Consider the following 23,964-nt stretch of genomic DNA (forward strand, 5'->3'; position numbering starts at 1 on the left):
CCCACTAATGACTGGCTGTGGCATTAAACAGTTTGCAGAGCCAATGATAAGTAAGTGTTGTCATGCTGGGCTGATCCATTGCTCTGATTCCAGTGACATACTGAGCCTGCAGTAAGCGCACTGCTGCTTTCAGTATCCAAGTATGAAGACAGGAATAGTATGATGCACTGGGTCATCTGCTCCAGGTGACAGCGCTACAGAAAATCTCCAAAATTAATGATCTTGGCATTTCGTATCTGGGACCATTTTGGGCGCAAGAGAATGACAGCAGAACAGATGCCAGAAACTTGAGTGAGATGGCTGGATCCAGGTACACCAAGGCTCTGTGATAAAGATGATCCTCTCTGGACCTCATGGTCCACACTGACAACAGACTAGCATTCATGCCATCCCCCTAACCCAGTGTACAGGGAGCTGGCAGTTGTCCCTGGCAGAGTCTGCTCACCACTGCCCGACTAATCCATCTGAAATCACCAGCTGCATCCATCCAGATCAAATTCACCCCTTCCCACAGTGAGGCTAGAACGACAGCACTGGTTGCTACAGGAGCCTAATTTGTAGATGGCACACAGAACATACAATGGCACAGACAGCCTCCCTGAGGCTGCCAAGTTCAAACAGTTTTGGAGTTTCAAGGTCAGAGAAGGAACAGATTGGGAGGTAGGTTGGTAGGGAGGTTGGGAGGGAGGGAGGGAGGGAGAAGGGAGGAGCCTGCCCGTGACTGCCCGCCAACAGTCCTCCAGCTCACAGCTGCATCACCATCGCACACAAAGCAGCAGCCGATGGCATGTTCTCTATAAATAACATTGACTCTCTACTGAACTGCTCTGGGACATTGAGCTGTGATCAAAAGCCTGACAGGAGGCAGCTCAGGTGCCAGGAGGCAGCTCAGAATCTAACATTCCTCCAAATCAGTTCCCTCCATTAACACAAGAACTAGCTGACCTGGTAACAAGGCAGGAAGCAAATAGAGGTGTTATAATCCAAGAGTGTTCAACCTTACTGATAACATGGCAGGAGATGTGTCGGCCAAAGGTGCAGACATTCTTCTTTACACCACACGGGGATCATTAAGGGACAGATGGTGTCCTACTGACATGATACATCTGACACCAAGCTACAGCAACTCTGGGCAAACAGGCTGGTTTTAAGGAACTTCTTAAAATGAGAGAGGCTCCGAGCTCAGCCTTGGCAGCTGAAGGCACAGCCACAATGGCAAATTGTCTACCTTTAGAGAGAAACCAGAGCTTGTGGGACTGCCAGTGGGAGAGGGAGGGACAAGTCCACAAATCCTGGGGTTGAGTGTTTAGAATCCAGGTTGTGGTATATGGAAGGAGGTGCCAGAGCAAATAGCTGAGGCAGGTGCAATAACAACATTTAAAAGACATTGGGGCAGGTATATGTTTAAGAAAGAACTGCAGATGCTGGAAAAATCGAAGGTAGACAAAAATGCGGGTGAGGCAGCTTCTATGGAGCGAAGGAATAGGCGACGTTTCGGGTCGAGACCCTTCTTCAGACTGATGGGGGGGGGGGGGGGGGGCGGGAAAAAGAAAGGAAGAGACAGTAGGCTGTGGGAGAGTTGGGAGGGGAGTGGAAGGAGGGAGAAAGCATGGACTACCTGAAATTGGAGGAGTCAATGTTCATGGTATATGGATAAGTTCTAGGAGCACAGTTAGGCCATTCGGCCGATCACATCTACACCATTCAATCATGACTGATCTATATTCCCCTCTCAACCCCATTCTCCTGCCTTTTCCCCCATAACCCAACACCCTTACTCTCAATAATCTGTCCATCTCCGCCTTAAAAATGTCCATTAACAGCCTCCACAGCCGTCTGTGGTAATAAATTCCACAGATTCACCACCCACTGACTAAAGAATGTCCTCCTCATCTCCTATTATGACTCTAATCCCTTAATCTCTGGACACAATGAGTTAAACAGAACCAGATTGGGTGGAATAGTTTTAAATATTCCTCTGCCTAGGGGGGTACTGTGGAGGCAATGGGAGGAAGTGGTTCCCTGATGCATGCCCGGGCCCATCTGAGCTGTAGCGACAGGAGTCAATTCAAACACAGCCCGACCTCTAAAAACAAAGTGAACCGAATAGCAAGACTATCTGTAAAGGAGATGAATTAATGACTGGTTGGTAAACTGGTCAGTTGCCTGGTGGGGAGACGTTGGTGGTTTAAGGGTTAACGCAGCCAGTTGTCAGTTCAGATGCAGGTGGGCGGGTCGTTCCCTTGCTGACGGGGGTGGGAGAGATGGAGGAATGACATTAACCTGAGCGGGCAGCCCAATGAACGCAGTCCGCGACGCTTCTGCCTGACAATCCCATCCCTTATTTCAAAAATAGAGTTCTGGAAACCCGGGAATTACAAAGAATGTGTTTGTTTCTGTTGTCATATTCGCGGGAGTTGCTGGGACTGGGTTCCCAAGGTTAGGATCCAGTGCTGTTTGTCGCCTCTGTGGCAAACGGTGGCGTCAGTATGTTGGGGTCACCCCATCCCCACTCCCCCCCAGGGAACCCCCCTCTACCACTCCACCGTCTTCCTGCACTTGCCCCTGGGGGAACCTCCTCTTACTCCCCCTCACACACGGCGAACCCACCCGCGGGGAACACACCGCCTCTGCTCCCGGCTCGACAGTTCCCTGCCTCCCATCGGACGTGAACCCGGGTTGAATGTGGAATTTGATGTGCCGCGTTAGCGAGTGAAGCCTTCACAGCGGGGACTCACTGCACAGAACAAATTTTCCTGTTCTTGGATCAGGCGCGGCCCAACTTGTCTCTGCTTTTCTGCCAATCCAGAAACATGTACCACCTGGGTAAGACTGTTAGAACCCTCATTTAACGAGGCATTGTTCACGTTCAAAGTGTAGGAGGTTGGACTGGAAGCAGCACGGGAGACTGCAGCAAACAATGACAGATACTACTGTAAAAAATAAACTGATATGGAACAAAATCTGCCTCCCGGACTCAATCTCTTTCTGACGTTCACTGTACCTCTCGGCAATCAAAACATATCCAAAAGCAGCTTCGACCCGGGGTTTTAAAATAGTCGCTATAAAGTTAAGGTGGTGAGGGGTCGGGGAGTGGGGGGAGGAGTGGGGGGTGGGTGGGGGAGTGGGGGGAGGGGGTGGGGTGGGGGGAGGAGTGGGTGGGGGAGTGGGTGGGGTGGGTGGAGGAGTGGGTGGGGGAGTGGGGGGAGGGGGTGGGGTGGGGGAGGAGGGGTAGGGGGGGTGGGAGAGATATCTTGCCACAGCCCACCACCGAACGTGGGTGAAGAGATCCAGGCTGTCTGTAAACAGGGAGAGGGGAATAAAGTGCCTTCTGCCGCCGGGGGCATCCCATTGAGTGAAGTCAGAAAGACAACCTGTTGAAGGAAGACGTCACAACATGACGGTCACCAGAATAAAGTTCTCCAGACAGCAGCAAATACTGGCACGAATGGCGCAGAAGTCCATTTCCCCCCCCTCTAAATAAACCAGAGCCATTTTTACCATTCGGCTGCCCATGTTTTCCGAACCACCTCCAGAGAAGGAGCCTGGGCTGGATGGCAAACGTTCATTGTCAGTTAATTGAGGAGAATATTTTTAGCAACCAACACTTGAACAGCTCCACAGATATAATTATATGATGTCACAATACTGAGGCGGCTTCAAACCCCACAGCTCAATGAAACACAACATTAGCATCGGCCGGACGCTGGGGTGCGGGATGGGGGGGGGGGGGGGGGGGGGGGGGGTGGGGGGGGGGGGGGGGTGGAGTGCGGGATGGAGGGGGGGGGGGGGGGGGGGGGAGAGTGCGGATGGGGTTGTAGGATGGGGAAGGGAGGCAGAGAAGTTCGCAAAGTCTACTCGGCTGAGGAGACCCCCCTCGCCGCGGCGCTCCCTCCACACCATTCGCGATAATACATGGCACCAAAGATCATGGCACTCTCTTGCTCTTGACACCTCTTCTCCCACATCACGGCACTCCCTCGACACTGACCCCCTACCCCTCCCCCTCCCCCTCTCGGGAATATTTGGCGCTCCCTCACCAGTCGCTACGACCAAAGACCCTATAGCAAGGATCTTTGGCTACGACCATGGTACTCCCTCAACATTGTACCCCCATAAAGCGCAGCTCCCTCAACACTGCCTCATCCCTCAATAAGAGCCCGATCTCCCCCCGACAGCCGGGGCTCTCTCAACAGTCATGCCGGCAGCGCGGCGCTCCCTCGGCGCTACTCGCATTTCCCGTCCACACTCGGCGCTGACCGCTCTCTCCCGGACCACGTTTCTCCGCCAAAATCTCTCCCTGTCTCCGGACAGGAGCCCCGGACTCACCCCATCGCCAGGCGCTGTCCTCCCGAGGACGGCTCTGGTAGCTTCGAGCGGTCTGGTTAGTTGCTCGGCTCCATACCGAGCGCGGAGCTGCTGCCGGTGGATGTCACGCCGCGCTCCGGCTCTCTCCGCCGCCTCTCTCCTCCCGACTGCAGTCCGGAGCGTAGAGGCTGCAAAGAGGGAGGGAGGGAGGGCGAGGCGCCCCCGGGCGGCAGCTCAACTAATGCAGCCACTAACTAATGCAAACTGCCTAACTAGCACTACACCCGACAACTATTGCGTAGCTATGGGCACTCGCATGGACCCGACCCAGATGGCCTGCCTCTTTGTAGGGTAGGTCGAACAATCTCTGTTCCAGGCGTACACTGGTCCTACCCCTTAACTCTACCTCCGCTACATTGACGACTGCATTGGTGCTACCTCCTGCACCCATGCAGAACTCACTGACTTCTTCAACTTCATCACTAATTTCCATCCTGCACTCAAATTCACTTGGACCATCTCTGACATCTCCCTACCGTTTCTGGATCTTACCGTCACAGAAAACACACGATTGACCGACATCTACTACAAACCTACTGACTCCCATAGCTATCTTGACTACACTTCTTCCCACTGCTTCCTGTAAAGACTCTAGTCTATTCCCTACTCCCAATTCCTCCATCTATGCCACATCTGCGCCCAGGATGAAGTGTTCCATACCAGGGCATTGGAGATGTCCTCATTCATTAGGAAACAGGGGTTCCACTCTTCCATTATAGATGAGACTCTCACTAGGGTCTCCCCAATATCCCGCAGCTCCACTCTTACTCCCCCTCCCCCCATTCGTAACAAGGACAGAGTCCCCCTTGTCCTCACCTTCCACCCCATCAGCCGTCACATACAGCATATAATCTTCCAACATTTTCGCCACCTCCAACGGGATCCCACTAATGGCCACATCTTCCCATCTCCACCCCTTTCTGCAGAGACAATTCCCTCTGAAACTCCCTGGTAACTCGTCCCTTCCCACCCAAACCACCCCTCCCCAGGTACTTTCCCCTGTAACTGCAGAAGATGCAACACCTGTCACTTTACCTCCCCCCTCGACTCCATCCAAGGACCCAAACAGTCTTCCCAGGTGAGGCAAAGGATCACTTGCCAACCTCCTCCAACCTCATCTTATGTATCCGCTGTTCTAGGTGTCAACTTCTCTACTCGGCGATCGTTTCGCTGAACACCTCCGCGCAGTCCGTCTTAACCTACCTGATCTCCCGTATTTGCACAATGAATAGTAGGGCCTTGGCGGGGTGTTGTAGAACAGGGAGACTCTGGGCTGCAGGCATATCATTCCATGAAAGTGACCTGATAGATGACAGAGTGAGAAAGGTGATGTTTAACATCCTTGCCGTTAAAGGTCCGGGTACTGAGCACGGTAAAAAAAACACACCACCCTTCTTCGGTTGATGGGGGAGGGAGAAAGAAAGCAGCAAGAAAGGATGGGCAGGACAAAGCCTGGCGAGTGATAGGTGGATACAGGGAGGCGGTGGGGGTGGGAGTTAATAGACAGATCATTAAATAAAGGCCAGAAATGAAAAGACAAAAGATATGAGATTTGAAGAGTTAAGTATAGGTGTGAATTGTGAATGCCAGAGGAAGGAATATAGATGGAAGGGGAGAAATGGGTGCAGGTCCAGCCGGGCTGGGGGGCGGAGGGAGGGAGGGAAGGAGGGGCGGACATGTTGTTTGTGGGATGTAAGTTACCCAAGTGGAGTATGAGGTGCTGTTTCTCCAGTTTGCGTATAGCCTCACTCTACAATGGAGGAGGCCCAGGACAGATGGGACAACGTGGGAATGGGAAGGGGAGTTAATATGGTTAACAAATGGGAGATCCAACTGGCCATGGTGGACCGAGCACAGGTTTTCGGCGAAAAGGTCGCTGCGTCTGCACTTGGTCTCGCCGATGTAAAGGAGGTCATAGCAGCAACATTGCATACAGTAAGTGCGGTTAGAGGAGGTGCACATGAGCCTCTGTGTCATCGGGAAGGACTGCTGGGTTCCCTGGAAGGAGGTATAGGGACAGTGTTACATCTCTTGCAGTTGCAAAGGAAAGCACCTCAGCGGGGGGTGGGGAGGGTAGATGCAGTTCCTTGTATCTACTGAGTACAGTAGTTGGGAAGTCATGTTGTAGCTGTACAAGACATTGGAAACCTGCACATTAAAGGTTGCTGGAGAGACAACTTCTGATTTCTTTGTGTTTGATCTCAGGTGCCAGGCTAGATAACAATCATTTCCAGCCAGAGATTGATCAGGAGGTTTAACAAGAAACTGCCATACAATAAATCTGCTGGATCCCAAGATGCCGCCTAGGGAATGTGATCCTCCCAGACCCAGTGAAGCAGGGAAGTGTGAGGTTGAAAAAATAAAGAAACCAGGAGGAGCAAACTCACCAAGCAGTCAAATATACAGCAAAATGTTACCACTCCTAGCAAACAATGTATAACATATTGGTCCCACACAACCTGAGCCACCTTTCCTCGACACCCTTCATCTCCCTCTGAGGCGAAGAGAGGCGTCTCCTGTCCGGGCTCCTCCTCTACACCAAGTATTTCCTCTCCCTTGTCCACCATCTGGAAATAAAGTGCCTGGTGGTGTTGCATTTTGGTCGTGAGAGGGCCCCCAGTGGAGGTCCATCTACGCATGGATTCTGAGATGGAGGGTACTGCACCGAGGAGTCCCGTGCAACCGGTTTCTCTCCCGACTCACAGACTTGACAGCCACCCGCCACTTTTGCTGACTGGAAGAGTCTGTATTTCATGTGTACATAGAGTGTGTGAGGTTGCAGCCCCTGTTCCAACACCTAAAGGGGCTGCTCCTTGCCTTCTGGCTGCACTTCACACCCACCATCCTTGTGCGTAGGGGAGAGGGTAGGGCTGAAGATGTCCTGGTTGGGTTGCACCTATGCCAAGCCAAGCTGGCCATCTGCAAGTCACGGCGCCAGGCGGAAGAGGGCTCAGCTTAAGCAGGCTGCCTGCCCGTTTTCCGGGGCTGCGTCTGCGCCCGGGTGGTTTTAGAGAGGGACTACTCGCTGCCCACAGACACCCTGGGGGATTTCCGGGACCGCTGGGCACCACGGGGGGGGCGGAATGCATCCTTAATCAGGATAGGGAAATAGTTGTTTAAGGAAAATTTGTTTTACTTGTATTGTGGTGGTGGGTTTTGTTTTGAATTATTTGGTATTGTAAATAGTATTGTAAATACTTGAATAAATCTATTTTTGGCAAAAGAAAAAGCGGAACATATTGATAGTGATTTACTGCAGAGGGTTAATAAAATCTCAGTCAGCCACTGCACACACGCACACAACACACACTCATCCACTACAGCCTGCTTACTCGTTTAGATCACCCACCTATTCCCCACCCAGGCTTGGCTCACTCATCTTTCCTTTCACAAATACAAAGCTTGAATCCTTCACTGTGTATCTCAGCCTTTCAATGAAAGGCAATCTTTTGTTTTTAGCTTGTATATAATTAACAGTATACACTGTTCTCTTCACTGGGATTCCCACTGCTCAGATATTTGCTGTTCTTCCTGGGACATTTTCTCGCCCACTCACTCATCAGCTCCACAGAGGCACTGTAACTGGTGTTGAGAAAATGTAAATCTTCTGCTATATTCCTGAGTTCTTGTATTCTGGTCAGGCACACAGCAAGAACAAGCAATTCAAACAGAATCCTTCTTTCCAATATATATATTCTTTAAACCCCGTTGAGCTCCTTAATTTTTTATCCCTTCAACCCACCTCCTCACGAAACATTGAATAAAAAGCTCTAAAAGAATGAATTAATTGCTTTCCCCTAAACCACATCCAGCAGCACAATTTCCTTCATAATATTTCACCTTAAAATTGAACTCTGCACTGAATCTGTTGGATTTTACTGTGCATCGAGGAAACTATTTGCTGCGGTACTCTGCTCTCCCCCTTGATTCTGAGTCATGATCAGGTGAAATCGGCAGTTGAAGGGAATCCGTTTGAAGAAATTTCTGACCATGGGGGAAGTTTACATCACCCCACAATAACTTCATGGCACCTCCACAGCTTCCACTGATCAGCCAGGCCACTAGTTCAGCCTCACATCAATACAGTGGCAGATGTAATAATAATAATAATAATAATATCTTTTATTGTCATTGCATGTCAGTGCAACGAGATTTAGTGTGCAGCTCCACTGATGTACAAGAAAGGTAAATAAATACAATACATAAATAAGCAAGCTGAATTGATTGACGTGACCATCTGAGGGAGACTGTCCAAAGGGGGTGGGTGGGGGGGCACTCATTTGGGCCGGTTCAGAGCCGCTATAGCTCTTGGGATAAAACTGTTCCTGAGTCTTGAGGTTCGGGCGTAGAAGGCCTTGTAACGTCTGCCGGAGGGAAGTAGTTAAAACAGACCGTGACAGGGGTGTGATGAGTCCTTATGGATGCTGAGGGCCTTCCTGAGGCACCGCGTGTGGTAGATGCCCTCCAAGGCTGGTAGCTCTATCCCGATGATCCGCTGCGCTCTGTTGACGATGCGCTGAAGAGCTCTCCTCTCCGCCTCCGTGCAGCTGAGATACCACACAGAGATGCCATATGTTAGTATGCTCTCTGTGGTGCAGCGGTAGAACGTTGTCAGCAGCTGTTGGGGCAGACCAGTCTTTTTTAATGTCCTCAGGAAGAACAGTCGTTGCTGTGCCTTCTTGACCAGCGCGGCGGTGTTTGTGGACCATGTGAGGTCTTCTGAAATGTGAGTGCCCAGAAACTTAAAGCTGGACACTCTCTCCACACTTTCCCCGTAAATGGAGATTGGGGCGTGTTCTCCAGTATGGGACCTCCTGAAGTCAATAATCAGCTCCTTGGTCTTGGTTTAGTGCCAAGTTGTTATTGGCTCACCAGTCCGCCAGGTTCTGCACCTCCGCTCTGTAGTTTGTTTCATCACCATTGGTGATCAGCCCAATCACTGTTGTGTCGTCTGCAAACTTCACGATGGTGTTGGTGTCGAATGCAGGGACAGTCGTGAGTGAAGAGGGAGTAGAGCATGGGGCTTAGTACACACCCCTGTGGTGTGCGGTGCTCAGGGTGATAGTGGGGGACAGGTGCGGGCCCAGTCTCACTGCCTGCGGTCGCTCCGTGAGAAAGTTCAGGATCCAATCGCATATCGGTGAGCTGAGGCCTAGCTGGTGGAGTTTGGTGGTGAGCTTGGTGGGGGTGACCGTATTGAATGCAGAGCTATAATCAATGAAGAGCATCCTCACATACGTGCCCTGTCTGTCCAGGTGAGTCAGGACAGTGTGAAGGGCCAGAGAGATGGCATCCTCTGTCGATCTATTTGCCCTGTATGCAAATTGATGGGAGTCCAGTGAGGCAGGGATGCTGGATTTAATATGGGAGAGGACCAGCCTTTCGAAGCACTTCAAAGGGATTGGAGTCAGGGCAACCGGCCGGTAGTCGTTGAGGTTGGTGATTTTGGACTTTTTCGGCACCGGCACTATGGTGGCTGTTTTCAGGCACTTGGGGACCGTTGCTAGAGAAAGAGACAGATTGAAGATGCTCGTGAATACCTCCGCCAGCTGTCCAGCACAGTCCTTTAATACTCTTCCCTGGACTCCATCCGGGCCTGCAGCCTTGCGTGGATTGATCCTACGCAGAGCGCACTGTACCTCCTGAGTGCTCAGTGTTAAGGCCTGTCCCTCCGCTATGGCCGGGGTTATTCCACACCTGGTGGTGTTGCCAGTTTCGAACCGGGCAAAGAAGGTGTTTAGTTCGTTGGCCAGTGTGATAGCACCGTGGGGGCAGGCGGGGCTGCTCTTGTAGTCAGTGATGTCCCTGACACCCTGCCACATGCTTCTGGTGTCCGCGGTATTGAAGTGGTCTTCTACCCTTTGCCTGTGGATGACTTTGGCCTTTTTTATGCCTCTGTTCAGGTTCGACCTGGCCGCACTGTAAGCAGAAGTGTCCCTGGATTTAAAGGCGTTGTTGCGTGCCCTTAGCAGATCCTGAACCTCCTTGTTCATCCAGGGTTTCCGGTTTGGGAACATCTTTATTTGCTTGTCCACTGTGACAGTCTCCACACAGCAGTTGATGTAGGAGAGCACAGTGGATGTGTATTCCTCCAAGTCTATCTCTGTACCACTGGTAGCCTGTTGTGCAAACAGGTCCCAGTCGGTGCGATCAAAGCAGTCCTGGAGTTGTAGGGTGGCGTCCTCGGGCCATATTTTGACCGTCCTTATTGCAGGTTTGGTCTTGCGGATGAGGGGTCTGTATGCAGGCAGTAGAAACAGTGAGAGGTGATCGGATTGTCCCAGAGATGGGCGGGGGAGAGCTCTGTATGCGTCCTTGATGTTGGTGTACACTTGTGCTATCCTTGACATGTGGTATACACCTAACGAAAGCCCGAGACCTGCACACTCACTTCACAGGGCAGGATGTGACCAAGCAAGAGAGACTGCACAGATTAACCAGTCGTTTAGATCTTTGGAAAGAATAGCTGCATCAAGGATGTTTCCTTTGTGACAGAGGAGCTGAGGGAGATTTAATTAAGGAATACAACATTACAAGAAGCTCAGATGGAGTGGAAAGAAGGGACTTATTTCATTTGGTAACAAGGTCAGTATTTAGGGGCCATAGATTTAATGCAATGGGTAAAGAGATAGAGGTTTCACCTACTGTTTATGGAAGTCGCAAATAGTGGATGCAGAAATCCTCATCGTATATAGACAGCAGCAGGATGAGCAGCCAGGGAGAGGAGAGCTGCAGGGGTGGGGTTAGGTGATGGGGAGCTTGGCTTCAGCTCACATGGACACTTGGTGTACTCTTCAATGGTTCCATGAGCTACTTAAGAGGAACAATTACTCAGGGTGGGCCTTGTACTTAGTAGAGTTTTAAAAAAATGAGAGGTGATCTTAATGAAACATGCAAGATCCCAAGGTTGATTGGCGGAGTAAGATCTAAGTGGATCTTTCCCCTTGTGATGGTATCTTGGGCATAGTTTTAGAATAAAAGGGTTAAGAGATCAGAAGTTTCTTTGTTCAGAAGGTCCTAAACCTTCTGTAATACGTTTGAAAAAAGGCACCAGTTCTTTCCACTCAAGAGAGCCGAGTCTCTGAGTATAATTGAGATCAAGATTGAGATTTGTGTTTGATAGAGTTATGGATAAGAGTTCTTCTAAATCCACGTTTGGTGTACTGGTACAGACCTCATTGACCAACTGTAGATAATATGTCATTAAACTGGAAAGGGTGAATTAAAGATTCACAAGAATGTTACGGATACTGGAGGGTTTGAGTTACCAGGAGACTGGATAGGCTAAGACATTTTCCTGAAGTAAAGGAGGCTAAGGACTTAGTATCATCTGCAAACCTACACCTTCGTGAAGTACATTAAATCATGAGGGGTCTGGATTTAATGTACCTCAATTTAATTAATGTACGGTGAATTGTCACAATCTTTTTCCTAGAATAAGGGAGTCTGAAATTAGGGAGCATTGATTTAAGGTAAGGGTGGAAGAGCTAAAAGGGACCCAAGATGCAACATTTTCTCACAGAGGGTCATGTGTACATGGAATGAACTGCCCAGTGTGGAAGTTCACTCTCCATGTGAAGTGATAGAGGTGGGCACAATTATAAAATTTGGATAGGTACATGGATGTGAAATGTTTGGAACAATGTGGGCAGCAGCTCGGTTTGGCAACCTGGTCAGCATGGACAAGTTGGGCAGAAGGCCCTGTTTTCATGCTGTATATCTCAATGACTTATCAATGTCTTATATAGCTGTAACATAACATCTCACCTCCTGTATGCAATATCCTGACTGATGAAAGCAAGTGAGCTAAATGCCTTTCTCACTGCACTGTCTATCTGCGTAGTCTCTTTCAAGGAAATATATACCTGCACCGCTAATTCTCTCTGTTCTGCAACCGTTCCAGGGCATTTACCATTTGTTCTGTAAGTCCCGCCCAGGTTTGACCTACTAAAACAAAACTCCTCACATTAGTCCTAATTAAACTCCATCTGCCATACTCCAGCCCATTGGCGCAGTTGATCAAGATCCTGTTGTGATATCCTGATGTAATATCTATAGTATCCACTATACCACCGGTTTTAGAGTAATCTGCAAACTTACTAACCATGCCACGTGCATTCTTATCCAATTCATTAAGAGAAATATGATCAACAGTGGACTTGACACTGATGGCACACCACTTGTTCCACACCACCAGTCTGAAAACCAACCCTCTGCCAACCCTCTTCTAACTTGAAGCCAATTTTACATCCAATTGGTTAGCTTGCCCTTCTAACCATCTGTCCATCCTACTGTGAAGACCTTGCTGAAGTCTCTGCATGTTGATCCTGTCTCTCAGCATCCTCTCCAACAACTTACTCACCACTGATATTAGGCTATGAAAGTGTTGGAGTAACTCAGCCAGGCCAGACAGCAGCTCTGGAGAACATGGATAGGTGATGTTTTGGGTTGGGATCTTTGTTCAGGCTGATTGTGTGGGCGGGGGTGGGGATGGGGATGGGGGAGCTGGAAGAGAGGTGGGGGTAGAACAAAGTCTGGTGTGTGATAAGTGGATACAGGTGAGGGCAGTTTTTGATACGCAGATGGTTGCACAGAGCTGAGAAGACAAAAAGCGTGAGATAAGGATAGAAGAGGTGAGAATTGTGAAACCAGAGGAAGGAGTATAGTTGGAAGGGGAGGGGGAATGGGAGAAAAAGGTCCAGATGGGGCACAGGAAAGAGAGGGGGGAAAATAAATTAATAAATAATAAGTTACCCAAAGATGACTACCCATGAGGTTCTGCTTTATAACCTCCCGCTTAACTGCCTAGATACACTCTGCAAGAACTCATCTCCTTTTTTTAACCTGTCTCGTTGGTACAAATATGCCCAACGTCCCTCGGCTGCTCACCCTGTGCCTTGAGAATGATCTGCAACCACTCGTTGTCCCTGGCACTAGGAGGCACTACACCATCCTGGAGTTCGATCGTGGTCACAGAAGTTCCCGTCAATCCTTCTAGCTATTGATTCTCCTGTCCCTGTCCCCACCTTCCCTTGCTGTGTATCAGAACCAGTTAAGGTGCCACAGACCCGAATGCTGCCGCCACATTCCTCTGAAAAGGCATCCCCTTTCCAATGCTGGCACCTCCGGAACGCTGGAATTTTAATCCGTACATTCCACACTGAGTTCATCTGCAAGATTCAGAAAGAAAGCCATTCCACTGGAACATTTTCAAATTTTGTACCCACTGTCTTGATATTAATAAAGATTATGTTTTCCTGCAGGTCTGCTCTCAGTTTCCATCTCAGTCCGAAGAAGGGTCCTAACCTAAAACGTCATCTGCCTGTTCCCTCCGCAGATGCTGCCTGACCCACTGTTCCTTTTTTTTTTGTAGTTACCAGCTCAGCAGCTTTGCTTACTTTGCTTTCAAGGTAATCACACTTACGACCGAACAGGTTAAATGAACAGCAACTGGCTCTGAGTGCCCGAATTTATGCAAAGAGATCTATCTGTTGCTCCTGTTCCATAGATAATCTGGAGTTTAACAAATACATTTGAAATATTAAAGCTCTTGCCACGGTCTGGCAAACTTTACATCTATTTGGGGACAATAAAATCTGTTCTGAATTTGCCTATCATTGAGAAGATTGAATTGTTGAGAGCTGTTATGTGTTGATGTGGATTGTAACGGACAGCTGTGCACTGTCCACTGAATTATGTGGCAACTCAACACAAATAAGAGCAGAAAGTATGAACAAAATATGTGCTCAGGAGCATTTGTAATCTGATATATTCTGCTGCAACCTAATTTTAGCAACTTTAGGTTTGCTGTCTTAAGACATAGGATTTTAAACTGATGGAGATTGTGTTTATCTGTCAGGAGATGTTATCTTTGACTGAGCAAGTCCCTTAAGGTTGACATGTTGAAATTTCCTTGTGCAAATACTCTACCCAGTAAGGAGATGCAATCTCTCTCTCCGAGATAGCGTGCCACGTGTATCTGAATCAAAAGACCTTGGGGCAGGTTAGCTGTTCATGTTCTGTGGCCGCAATGAGCTGCAGAGGAGAATCCATCAGTGTGGAGAAACCATTACCAATCATAGTGTCATAAGTTACAGCACAGAAACCAGCCCTTGCACTCATCTATAATAGTAATTTTGCTAACAGACCCTATTTGCCAGCATTTGGACTGTATGCTTCCATGTCATGCAGTTTAAGTATCTGTCAAAACGGCACTTCAATGTTGTAATTGTATCAACCACAGTTTGCATAATAAATATACCCCTAAAATCATTCCCCAGGATTTTTTTTTCCTCTGGAGCATAGGAGTTTGAGGAAAGACTTAATGGAGGCTTATAGAATTATGAAGAGAATAGATAAGGTGAATAGCCATCATTTCCCCCCCCAGGCTAGTGGAGTTTAAAACTAGTGGACAATGGTTTAAGGTGAGAGGAGAAAGCTTTAAAGGGGCAACTTTTTCACGCAGACCTGCCAGAGGAAGTGGTGAAAGTGGGTACAATTACAACATTTAAAAGACACTTGGACAGGTACATGGATAGGAAAGGTTTGTAGGGAAACGAGTCGGGAGCATCTCCATTGGGCAACTTTACTGGTCTTCAGCATGAACGAGTTGGTCCAAAGGGCTTGTTTTGGACCTGAGCTCTATACCCCATGAAATAACCGACCTCTCAGCTTAAACCTACACACTCTTGTTTTTGGTACCTCCAGCATGGGGAAGTGGTTATCCACCCTCCGTCTCATTATTTTATATAATTCTATCGAGTTACTTCTCAGCCATCATCACTCGAGGGAAAATAAGCCCAGTCTATCCAATCTCTCCCCATAATTAATGTTCTCCAGTTGCAGCCTTATCTCCTCTGACTCACTCCAACATAATCAAATTGTTCTGATGGTGTGGTGATCAGAGCTGCACGCGGTACTCCAAGTGCTGCCTGTAAATACGTCACATGTCCCAGCTGCTCCGGAATAATAAAGACAAGCAAACCTTAACTACCCTTTCCATCTGCGTGACCACTTTCAGGGAACTGTGGACCAAAGATCTTTGCTGTGGACTTAGATTCTCTGATGTTCTATCGTTTACTGCATATGTCCCTCCTCCATTTAACTTCGAAAAATGGATCACTTTGCATTTGTCGTAATTACATTTAATCTGCTAGGCTGTCTATTTTCCCAACTGCTGTAACCGTAGAAACCTTATTCACTATCCACAACACCTTTTGCGTCATCTGAAAAATTACGAATCATACCTTATACTTTTTTCCATTATTAGAAAGATTGAGACCAGGCGACATTTGACACCGAGTTATTTAGAACAACTGAGGAACTGGTTTAGGGACAGTATTCCAGAGCTCGGGAAGCCATAGCTGGAGTATAGAGGTGGAACAAGGGAAACTGAAACCATCTGTAAGAGATGGAGTTCCAGTAGCTGAACGATCCTGGAAGGTTGGAGGGCAGTTTGCAAAGAGGGGGCAAGATCAAGAAGGCACTTGAGCCCGTTGACAACAAGTGTAGCCCACGCAATTACCAGAGGGCAGTCACCCGAATGGGGATCTGCATCCAGGGGCTGTATTGGAAATCGGTACAAACTGTTTGTAAGCAAAGTGAATAATTTTACTGGAGTGGGAGGGGAAGAACTAAGGATGGGGTGGGAGGGGGAGCGCCGCACTGTGGAGGAGGCGGTGAGAAAGTGGCGCTATAAGATCTTTGGTGGGGCTGGTGAGGGACTGCCAGTTGGTTCTTGGTCCTCCAAAATATTCCACATTGAATATTTGGTGGGGGTGTGGGTGGGGGGCGATGAGGGGACATCGCACTGGGGGGGTGTTAGCCCGCACTGTGGGAGAGGTTGTACTGAGGGAGAGGCGTTACTGAGGGAGAGGCGTTACTGAGGGAGCGCCGCATTGTCGGAGAGGCTGCACCGAGGGAGCGCCACAAGACGGAACATTTTCTGGTGACGGACGGACTCGGGTTCCTGGGGAGCGGAAGTGCCGCGGTCCGGGGACGGATTTGTTCGCCGCACACGGCGGCAGTGGAAGGCGGCGGCGGGAGGTGAGGTCTCGAGTCTCGAGCACGGGTCTAGGGCCTCCGGGGGAACTAACCCTCTTGGGGAGTGTGGGCTGTGTCCCCTCGACCATCCTGATCGTGTGTGGCCGGTGCAGTGGGTCCGGCCTTGACTCTCGGCTCCACAATCAGGTTATCCCATCAATGACCCCACACGCACATCTTCTACCGATTGTTAACGTGTTTCATTGCATCTGTGGAGAACGAGACTCAATGTTTCCGGTTGATCACCTAAGATAACTTGTTTCTATCTCCACAGAGGCAGCTTTATTAACCTGGCTTCAAGTCACAATCCCAACTATTAATTCCCCCCGATTGACGGCGGGGGCGGGGGGTAAAACCCTGCAATCTCTGGGCCTGTTCGTTGATACCTGTCATTTACCCCCAACCTAGATCTGGAAGAACTGCCACATCGCAACTAGGATGACATTTGATCTTGGAGTCCTTGTTTTAACATTTTTAAGAGTTGTACCTTTTGTAAAGTTTCTGCCTACTTTCTGTCTCCAGAATGTCCAATGAAGCAGAACCGGCTGCAGGCTTCAAAGAAATACTTGCTCCCCGGTACACGGCAGCTGATGCGGAGTTTCAGGAAATGGTGAAGAGTACTTCTGATCCACCGCCCATTGCAGAGGACAGGATGGACCGACCTGGTGGGAACCGCAGGTACCCAGTTTATGCACTGACTCTTGTCAGACTTAATACTAGCAAATAATATGAATGGGTTAGTATTGCAGTCCTCAAGCAGTAGGAAATAGTTGGAAAATTAGAATCGTTTTTGTCAGAAGGAGATACAGATTTAACTGAACTAATACAATATGTTGTTATAGTGGGAACCAATCATGTTGAGTTATATATTCAATTGGGGACAGAAACAGTTTGTGGGGAAGTGAGTAGGAAGGAACTGCAGATGGTGGTTTACACCGTAGGCACAAAATGCTAGAGTAACTAGTTTTCACACCTTACACTTGCTTATTTCTGTGTCTCCCTCTCCCTTGACAGTCTGAAGAAGGGTCCCGACCCGAAACGTCACCCATTCCTTCTATCCAGAGATGCTGCCTGTCCCGCTGTTATTCCAGCATTTTGTGTCCATTATGAGGAGAAGTGAAGTGGAAATATTAGTCAAAAAATGTTTGAGTTGCAAAATACAGGCGGAAGTTACGTCTAATATATATGAACAGAAATCAATTTACCTAAAATTGTATAATTCAATATTAAGTGCTGAAAGCCGTAAAATACCCAGACAAGTGATGTGCTGTTCCTGAAGGTTGAAATTAGCCTCTTAGCACCAGTCAAGAAGGCCACAAACTGGTAGGTGGGAGTGGGATGGAGAATTGAAGTGGCAGTCAATGGGAAGTTCAGCTGTAATGTTATAAATCAGGGTAAGGTTTTCTTTTTTTTTACCCAGGAGACTCGTAGAGCTAAACAGCATGGAAACTGGCCCAACATCCATGTCAACCAAGGTGCCTAATCAAGCCAGTCCCACTTTCCCCCACCTGGCCCAAATCCTCTTGGAGTCTGTTGGATGTGTGTGTGTGTGTATCCCCCTCAGCCTTGTATGGCTGGTGCAGTGGGGCCCAGACCTGCTGGGGCCCATGTCTCCTCACTCAGGTTATCCGGTCAGTCTGGCCCCACACGCTTCGAACCTTCTCCAGGCTGCTCCACATAAAGGCAGACCTTCTGCCGATCGGGAAATTATCTACATGTTTCATTGCTTCCGTGATGAAAGAAATTCAATCTTTCCTGTTGCTTATCCATGATAATGCTTTCTTTCATCACAGTCTACTTTATTAGCTGGGATTTGTCACATTCCAGCTATTAGCCCCCTTGATTGACAGGGGGTAAGCACAGCGGTGTCGGGCTACTTGTTGATTCTTGCCATTTACCCCAACCTAGATCTGTAAGAGCTGCAATATTACAATGGTCTGAGATAGGATGACATTTGATCTTGGTGCCTAAGCATTACCAGAGGGAGGTCTTGTTTCAAATTTTGAAGAGTTCTATTTCTTATAAAACCTCTACCTACTTTCTGTCCCCAGAACATCCAGTGAAGCAGAACTGGCTCCAGACTACGAGGAAATGTTTGCTCACCGGTTCACGGCAGCTGACACGGAGTATCAGGAAATGGTGAAGTGTGCGACTGACCCACCGCCCATTGTAGAGGATTGGATGGGCCAATCCGGTGGGAACCGCAGGTACCCAGATTGTGCAAATAACATAACTATCAAATAACATGAATGGGTTAGTGTTACAGCGTTTGGGAGAGTGGGAAATAGTTGGGAATGAGAAAGAAAGATACATTCATTGGGCAGGGCAGGGTAGACTGAGACGGGGGATGGGGAGGAAGCAAAAGAGGACTGGTAGGCTTAACTACATTTACTTTAATTCAGGGAGCCTCACAGGTTAGAGATGAGCCAGGAACAAGGATCAGCACATGGGATTATGATATTATTTCGGGTTTAGAGATACAGAATGGAAACAGGCCTAGCGTATCCATACCGATCATTGATCACCCGCCCAAGTAGTTTTCTGTTATCCTATGGGTAGAACCTAGAAATAGGAAAGGCTCCATCATTTTGATGGGGTTATACTATAGAGAGCAGAAACCGCAGGAGCAGAAATGTAGGCAAATCACAGTAGTAAAAACAACATGGTTGTAGTCGTGGGAGTTCTAACTCCCAATATTGGATGGGTTTGCCTTAGTGTAAGAAGCTTAGATGGGGTGGAATTCGTAAATAGGAATAGGAAAATCCCCCAAACTGAACTGTTTTATTCTCCAGATTTCAGCATCTGGAGTCTCTTGTGTCTCCCCAAACCTTTTATAAGTGTGTTAGAAGCAAGAGGGTAGCTAAGGAAAGAGTAGGTCCCCAAAGAATAGGAACCAAAATGGAAATTTATTTTCAGAGACAGGGAATATGAGCAGGATCTTAAATAAAGACTGCATCGGTTTCACCAGGGAGAAGGAAGTGGAGGATGTAGTGGTAGGGGAGGGACACACTGATGTTCTGAACTATGTCTGTGTCAGGAAAGAGTAAGTGTTGGAGAAATTGTTACATATTAAGGTGGACAAATTCCCTGGTCCTATTGGGATCTATCCCAGGATATGATACAAAGCAAGGGAAGAGATTGTTGGGCTCTAATGGAGATATTTGCATGGCTGAGATACCAGAAGACTGGAGGATAGCTAATGATGTTGTCCATATATTTAAACGGGCAGTAGGCATAAGCCTATAAACAACATGCTGGTGAGTCTTGAATCAGTGATAGGGAGGTTGTTGGAGAAGATTCTGAGGGACAGGATTTATGTTTGAATGCCAAGGATAAATTAGAAAGAGTAAACATGGTTGCAGAGGAAATACTGTCTCTCAAATCTGATTGAGTTTGTTTAGGAGGTAACAAAGAAAATTGATGAGCGCTGTGTGATTGACATGGACTTTAGCTTTTTACAAGGTCTCACTCGGTATCCAAAGTGGATACAAAATTGGTTTGGTGATAGAAGGCAGAGGGTAGTGGTAATGGGGTGTTTTTCTGACCGGAAATTTGTAACCCTTCGTGTACTGCAGGTATTGGTGCTGGGACCTTTGTTGCTTGTCATATATACAAATGACTTTGAGAATGTAGGCTAATTGATGCCATGACCACATTGAACACCGATTGCAGTACACAAGATTGGAAGAAGTGCAGCCTGAGATTTTCCTATTTTAATTTTTAGGTCACACGACTATGGATTCCATCGAGGGCACAGTGATAATCGCCACTGGTCAAATAACCAGCGGTGGGAAGGCAGAGATCGCAGCAGCAATCGATCTGGCTCTTATGAATCGTACAGCCAAGGGAACAATTCGCACTGACAGTCAAACCACCATCGCTACTTACTGAAACACGACTGACTGAATCAATCAACTGGGTGAAATGCCATTGGAATTAAGTGGATTGCAACAGTCTAATTTTACAAAAATCCCATTTCGGCATTATTGCTATTAGTAGTTTAGGTAGTTTGGGGAAAAGTTAATGGTTTGTGTGTGGCACCTGTGGGTGATTCTACCTGGTACTGTGCAGTAAAACTTGCGGTTAGTTACTCAGTTAAACCAGTTCATGTACATGGTCAAATTGTGGTATTCAATTGTGTAAAAAATTGAATGCTTTTATTGAGCAGGATTACAGGATGGATGACCCCCCCCCCTCTCCTGTCAGCAGCAAACATTGATCATAAACTCTTAACTCATAAATTGATAAAAGTCCTCTTATCTCTCCTGCAGCTAATATTTGCTGATGTCTGGAATGAGACAAATGCTGCTGCAGGTTGTTAGGTTACTGACCTTGACCCTTCCTCTCCTTTGCTGCTCAACGGTGTTAGCTGAAACTGATTTAGAATATGGAGTGTTAAACTCCAGATCACTGATTCATTCTGCATTGATTCAGCGCCCTCACCAGGGATCCAAACGGAGACGCTCAGTCCCTGTTAATTTGCAACCTGAGATCAGATTATATAATGAGAGAAAATGAGGCAGAGAATTAAATGACATCAGGAACCTACAGACGGGTGTGTGGTGGAGCCTTATGTAAACCTCATTCTGATGTTATGTGATTCTTTGCCAAGGATAATGGCTTTTACCCACCAATTAGTTTCCTTGATCAATGAAGAAGGGTCTCGACCCAAAAGGTCACCCATTCCTTCTCTCCAGAGATGCTGCCTGTCCTGCTGAGTTACTCCAGCATTTTGTGTCTACCCTCAGTTAGTTTCCTTACATGTATGCAAGAGAAATTTAATGATTTTTAAAGATTGTTTATTCCCGTTGTAGATGGTTGTCATCTTTGTTTAGATTGTATGTTAATTTTAGCACCATTGTGCAAGAGCTTGCGTTGCTGAATGTGTACATGGTTGGTGGCTGTGATGGCCAGGACTGGACCAGTGTGCAAATACACAGCAACTGGTTGAAACTAATGACCAGGATATCGCAATGAGATAAGCAACAAGAACAAAGACATTTCATCACTTCCCGTCTGAATGTTGCAGTTTAACATAGAGTGAGTGTTCAATCAATCTGTGAGGGGAGTAATCTGTCACTGGGAGACCTGAGGCTCCTGTACTTGAACAAGTCTTCCCCTCTTGGAGAAGATAGTTTTGTGATCATGTCCACTGGCTTTAACACCATTGCCCTTGACATACTTTGCGGTTGGCAACTAGTACTGAGACTCTCCTGGTGGTAGGTGTTTGAGGGAAGATGTGAACTGAAAAATGTGTACTCTAAGTCGCTTTCAGATATTTGTAAGTTAATGCCTTTTTAAAGTTAATTGACCTCATGGGTTCTTTAGTACTGCGAGATTCACCGGCTCCCCCACTGTGAAGTGGTACTGAACTTTATTTTGTACTGTCCAGTTATTAAAAGTAGGATTCTGGTTACATAAACTGTTTTCACTTCCTATGACTAATCCCTAGTTAATTCTCATCTACAAGCTTTGTGGAGATTAACTTGCAACAGCCAGCAATCTGACCAGTAGCTGAATGGTTAGTATTGTACCAAACGGGACATTAATATTCAAATGGACACCGGAAGACTAGTTTACACTGAATATGGTTTATATCTTATTTTTGTATGCTTGTATCTTTCAAATATGAACAAAGTACAAATAAAAAAAGCATTCCTGAGAGTGCATGATGCTGGCTGATATATTTCTAGCCTTGCTATAGAACTTAGATTTATTACAGTTCGATAACAGAACCACTTCAGAATTATGGGTTCAGTGTGAATCAGTAAATATTGACCCTGGGAATACAAAACCAGTCTGGGCTTGGAGCCTGAGAATAACAGGAAGGAGGTTTGTAATTCCTCAATTAAAGAAAATAATGATGGAAGATATATATGGCCATGAAGAATTTTTGAATTGTGATTACAGTGATAATTTAAAAAATCTATAGCCAAATTGCTTACAAAGTACATTCAGATAATCTGATCCCTTTGGTTAAGGTAGAGAGGACATTGAGATTACATGTTGGCATGCTTCACATCAATCTAGAACCCAAAACGTCTTTTCTCCAGAGATGCTGTCTGATCAGCTGTTACTCCAGCATTTTGTTTATCTTCGGTATAAACCAGCATCTGCAGTTCCTTCCTACACATATATTCATGTGCCTATCTAAGTGGCTTTTAAACATTGTACCTCTCCCTCTACATGTTCCTCGGCTCGTTCCAAATATCCACCACCCTCTGTATGAAAAATATCCAAGTATATCAAAAGGGTAGTGGTCCTGCACTTTACCCCTGGGCACCACCTTTGTTTACCATCCTCCAGTCTGACCAAGATAAAATGGAAAGAATTATAAATGCTTCATATGAAGATAATTATATTCTGAGTGGCTTGAAGCCACACATCCTGAATGTTGAAAACCAGAAGCTCAGTCATGCTGATCGTGTGACTAAGTGAGACTGGCATTATTTTTATTTTGGTTAAGGAAATTATTATTCAAGTTAACTTTTCTTGACAAACTATTGATGTGCATTGTCAGCTGTACAATCTGCAGCTATACATCTTTTCCCCCTGGAGTGAGAAATCTGTCATTAAGCCAGAAACCTGGATTGCACAAAGAGTGAACTAAGGTTAGTTGTCAAAAGCCAAAATTAGACCTTTCACATATTTAAGACTATTTTTGTTGTTTATCTGTAAGACATTTGCTGATCTCTCTGCCACTGTTGTATGTCTCTCGTTGCCTCATCGTAGCACTAATTATATGTTACGACTCAGCAGCACCTCAGCAATTATTGAGGCAGTGATGTCACACGCACAGTGTGGCTGCTCCCATTGTGACAACCTGACAATATCGCTGCTGCTTGAGTCATCCTTCATGCTGTGGATGTATTCCAATAAACTTCCCTGCAAGAAGAGAATTTGATTTTCTGGAGTTCAATAGTAGTAAAAGCAGTCAGTTAGCAGGCATCGAGGGCCCATTATGCCTTTCTGCAGCATAGCAAACACAGTTACTTAAAGGATTATATTTATTGAGTTACTATAGATTAAACTGAATGCAAGTTCCAATATAGATTTAGAGTCCCACAGTCCTCTAAATCTGTCCTCTAGCTTTATCTACCTGTGGTTGGAAGAAATCTCCTGCAGTCAACCGTATGTTTATTATCAAGAACACTAACATCCCTTACGTAATAGTGATATGTTTCAAGACATGATAGTTCTCTTCCTTGAATTGCCCAACTTCCACGAGCTTCTCCATGTAAATACTGGCGAGAAGTGTTCATTTAAGCACTCAACCATCTCCTGTGGCTCCACACAGAGACAACTACATTGATCCTCATGGGACTGACTCTCTACCCAGTTATCATTTTGCTCCTAATGTACTTATACAATTAAAGCCAGTGTACATGAAGCAATATGATATCAGTAGCTGTAGAATATGAAAATTTCTGACCTTTGGTCAGAAGCTTCAGGACAGTTCTGAAGAATGGAACTCTATGTAACGCAGGGACTGTCTACATTTGGCTCTGCATTGCTTTATACAGGTTGCTGTCAGATCCTCACTTGCATCAGAAT

General features: G+C 47.0%; 2 protein-coding genes across 6 annotated transcripts in view; one reads left to right on the forward strand and one right to left on the reverse strand.

The window, feature by feature from the left end:
- The window catches only part of homer2 (homer scaffold protein 2), a 31,115-nt gene extending 15,104 nt beyond the window's left edge, over window positions 1-16,011 (reverse strand). Inside the window, exons 1-2 of one of the 2 annotated variants that reach the window (XM_033050417.1) lie at window positions 15,615-16,011; window positions 5,572-5,670 (exon numbers count right to left, since the gene is read on the reverse strand). In XM_033050417.1, the coding sequence (XP_032906308.1) occupies window positions 5,572-5,670; window positions 15,615-15,631 (116 nt within the window). In that variant the 5' untranslated portion in view covers window positions 15,632-16,011. Of the gene's footprint in view, window positions 1-4,329; window positions 4,566-5,571; window positions 5,671-15,614 lie in introns of those variants that run through there. The other variant, XM_033050418.1, reaches the window with a different exon arrangement.
- A 212-nt stretch (window positions 16,012-16,223) lies between these two features.
- On the forward strand, window positions 16,224-22,080 carry ramac (RNA guanine-7 methyltransferase activating subunit). Of its 4 annotated transcripts, none has more exons than XM_033050422.1 (4): window positions 16,224-16,413; window positions 16,933-17,088; window positions 18,462-18,617; window positions 20,135-22,080. In XM_033050422.1, exons 2-4 carry the CDS (start codon window positions 16,934-16,936, stop codon window positions 20,271-20,273), a joined length of 450 nt encoding a protein of 149 aa, XP_032906313.1. In that variant the 5' UTR covers window positions 16,224-16,413; window position 16,933; the 3' UTR covers window positions 20,274-22,080. The 4 variants fall into 4 exon arrangements, with proteins under 4 accessions (XP_032906313.1, XP_032906314.1, XP_032906312.1 ...); XM_033050423.1 differs by having other exon boundaries at window positions 16,238-16,418; XM_033050421.1 differs by having other exon boundaries at window positions 16,398-16,557.
- The last annotated feature ends 1,884 nt before the right edge of the window (window positions 22,081-23,964 follow it).

Source organism: Amblyraja radiata, chromosome 34, assembly GCF_010909765.2.
Source record: "Amblyraja radiata isolate CabotCenter1 chromosome 34, sAmbRad1.1.pri, whole genome shotgun sequence".
NCBI classification, from domain to species: Eukaryota; Metazoa; Chordata; class Chondrichthyes; order Rajiformes; family Rajidae; genus Amblyraja; species Amblyraja radiata.